Genomic DNA, 1,498 nt, shown 5'->3' with positions numbered 1-1,498 from the left:
ACAATAACTATCGCCACAATAATCGTACCTCCTCAGATAGAAGAAGGTTCTCAGGTTTGATGTCGCGGTGAATCACGTGCTGTTGATGGCACGCCTCCAATGCACTACAATAAGAAGGCGCTAAGTTGCGAAGCTCTTCATCACATCAGCGTTGGCTTCTTACCTGACAAGCTGGGCGATGTACAGCATGGCTTGACGTTCAGGAAACCTAAGACAGTATTGTTTTGTTAGTTCATTTACATGAATAGGGCCGATAGCGTGTGAGCATACCGCCGTCTGGGCATGGAGCGCATTTTCTTGTAGAGATCACCGCCTCCAGCATATTTCATCACCAGGTACACTGAAGATACAACGAACGCCACGTAAGTACTACAGCTAAAACAGAGATCCTCAACTCTATTTTACCTCGTGTGGCATCCTGAAAAGTGGCAAACAGTGGCAGGATGTTTTCGTGTCGAATACGGGAGTGAATCTCCACTTCCTTACGCAGTTGGTGGGCCACACCAGCAGCCTTAAGCTGCTCCTTCACCAGTACTTTCAGCGCCACATACATGCGCGAGTTTTTCTCGCGTGCAAGGTACACTTGACCAAATTTTCCAGTTCCGAGCTCGCGTCCAATTTCGAAATCATCCAGACTCCACGCTTTTGGTGGCTGGTTTGGCTGCTTCTGTTCCTGTTCCCGTTGTTGTTCTGTTTGGTGATCCTCGTAATCCATCATTTCCGCTGGGGCTGCTGGTGGAATATTCTGTTCAACAGTATGCTGTCGTGGCGGTGGTGGAGACGGCGCACGGCTCTGAGTTCGAGTAGTACCGTAGCGGGACTGAGAAGTCGAAGCGGTTTGAAATCTGCTGGATGCACCTGCACCCGCGTACGGAGGTCTAACTGACGTTGGTATTGCTGTGGAAGTCGATGCACCAGTCCGGAATCTGCTTGTACCGCTATTATGCGTCGCTTTCGTTGGGGCTGACGGAATTCTTGATCCATTATACCTTCCAGTAGCGCTGCTAGCGGTCGGTCGCGCATACGACGGCACGGATCCAGCGGATGCAGGCGACGCCGTTCGATGCGCTAACGACGATGCCGTTGGTGCCATTAAGCGACCTGTGCAATGCACAACACACAACAGAACGTCAGTGTCTGCTTTCAAAGCCATACGGCGGCTGACATACTTGTGGCCGTCGATCTGTAGCTGGGAGAGGTGCGTTCTCGTAGTGCCGGGCGGTTGTGTCCAAAAGACGACGCAGACGAAGGAGCCGCGCGCTGGGATCGCCCGGAGGAGGTGGAAGGCGCTGGTGACGTGTCCTTCATGTCGACATCCGCAGATCCCGGCGAGGGTTGACCTCGCCCAAAGTTTGGACGGCGATTCTCGTCGGTACGCATGGAGCAAGAAGCAGCACCGAAGCGAACTGTACAAAATATTGTCTAGAAAATTTCAAGAAAAAAGAAAGCATTTTTGAGGTGCACTTTTTTTTGCAATCTTGCCAACTTGTTTTTTTTT

At 51.3% G+C, this 1,498-nt stretch overlaps 1 protein-coding gene across 1 annotated transcript; it reads right to left on the bottom strand.

Annotated features, from left to right (window-relative positions):
• Positions 1-7: 7 nt before the first annotated feature.
• Positions 8-1,380, bottom strand: PPTG_15068 (AUR protein kinase; the record flags this gene model as incomplete). Its single annotated transcript, XM_008912074.1, has 5 exons — positions 8-104; positions 164-208; positions 271-340; positions 406-1,101; positions 1,170-1,380. The coding sequence occupies 5 exons, from the start codon at positions 1,378-1,380 to the stop codon at positions 8-10; spliced, it is 1,119 nt and encodes a 372-aa protein (XP_008910322.1).
• Positions 1,381-1,498: the final 118 nt, after the last annotated feature.

This window comes from Phytophthora parasitica (assembly GCF_000247585.1).
Source record: "Phytophthora parasitica INRA-310 unplaced genomic scaffold supercont2.44, whole genome shotgun sequence".
Taxonomy (NCBI): domain Eukaryota; phylum Oomycota; class Peronosporomycetes; order Peronosporales; family Peronosporaceae; genus Phytophthora; species Phytophthora nicotianae.
The sequence above is the reverse complement of the archived record's forward strand: the minus strand, read 5'-3'. Positions and strand labels throughout refer to the sequence as shown.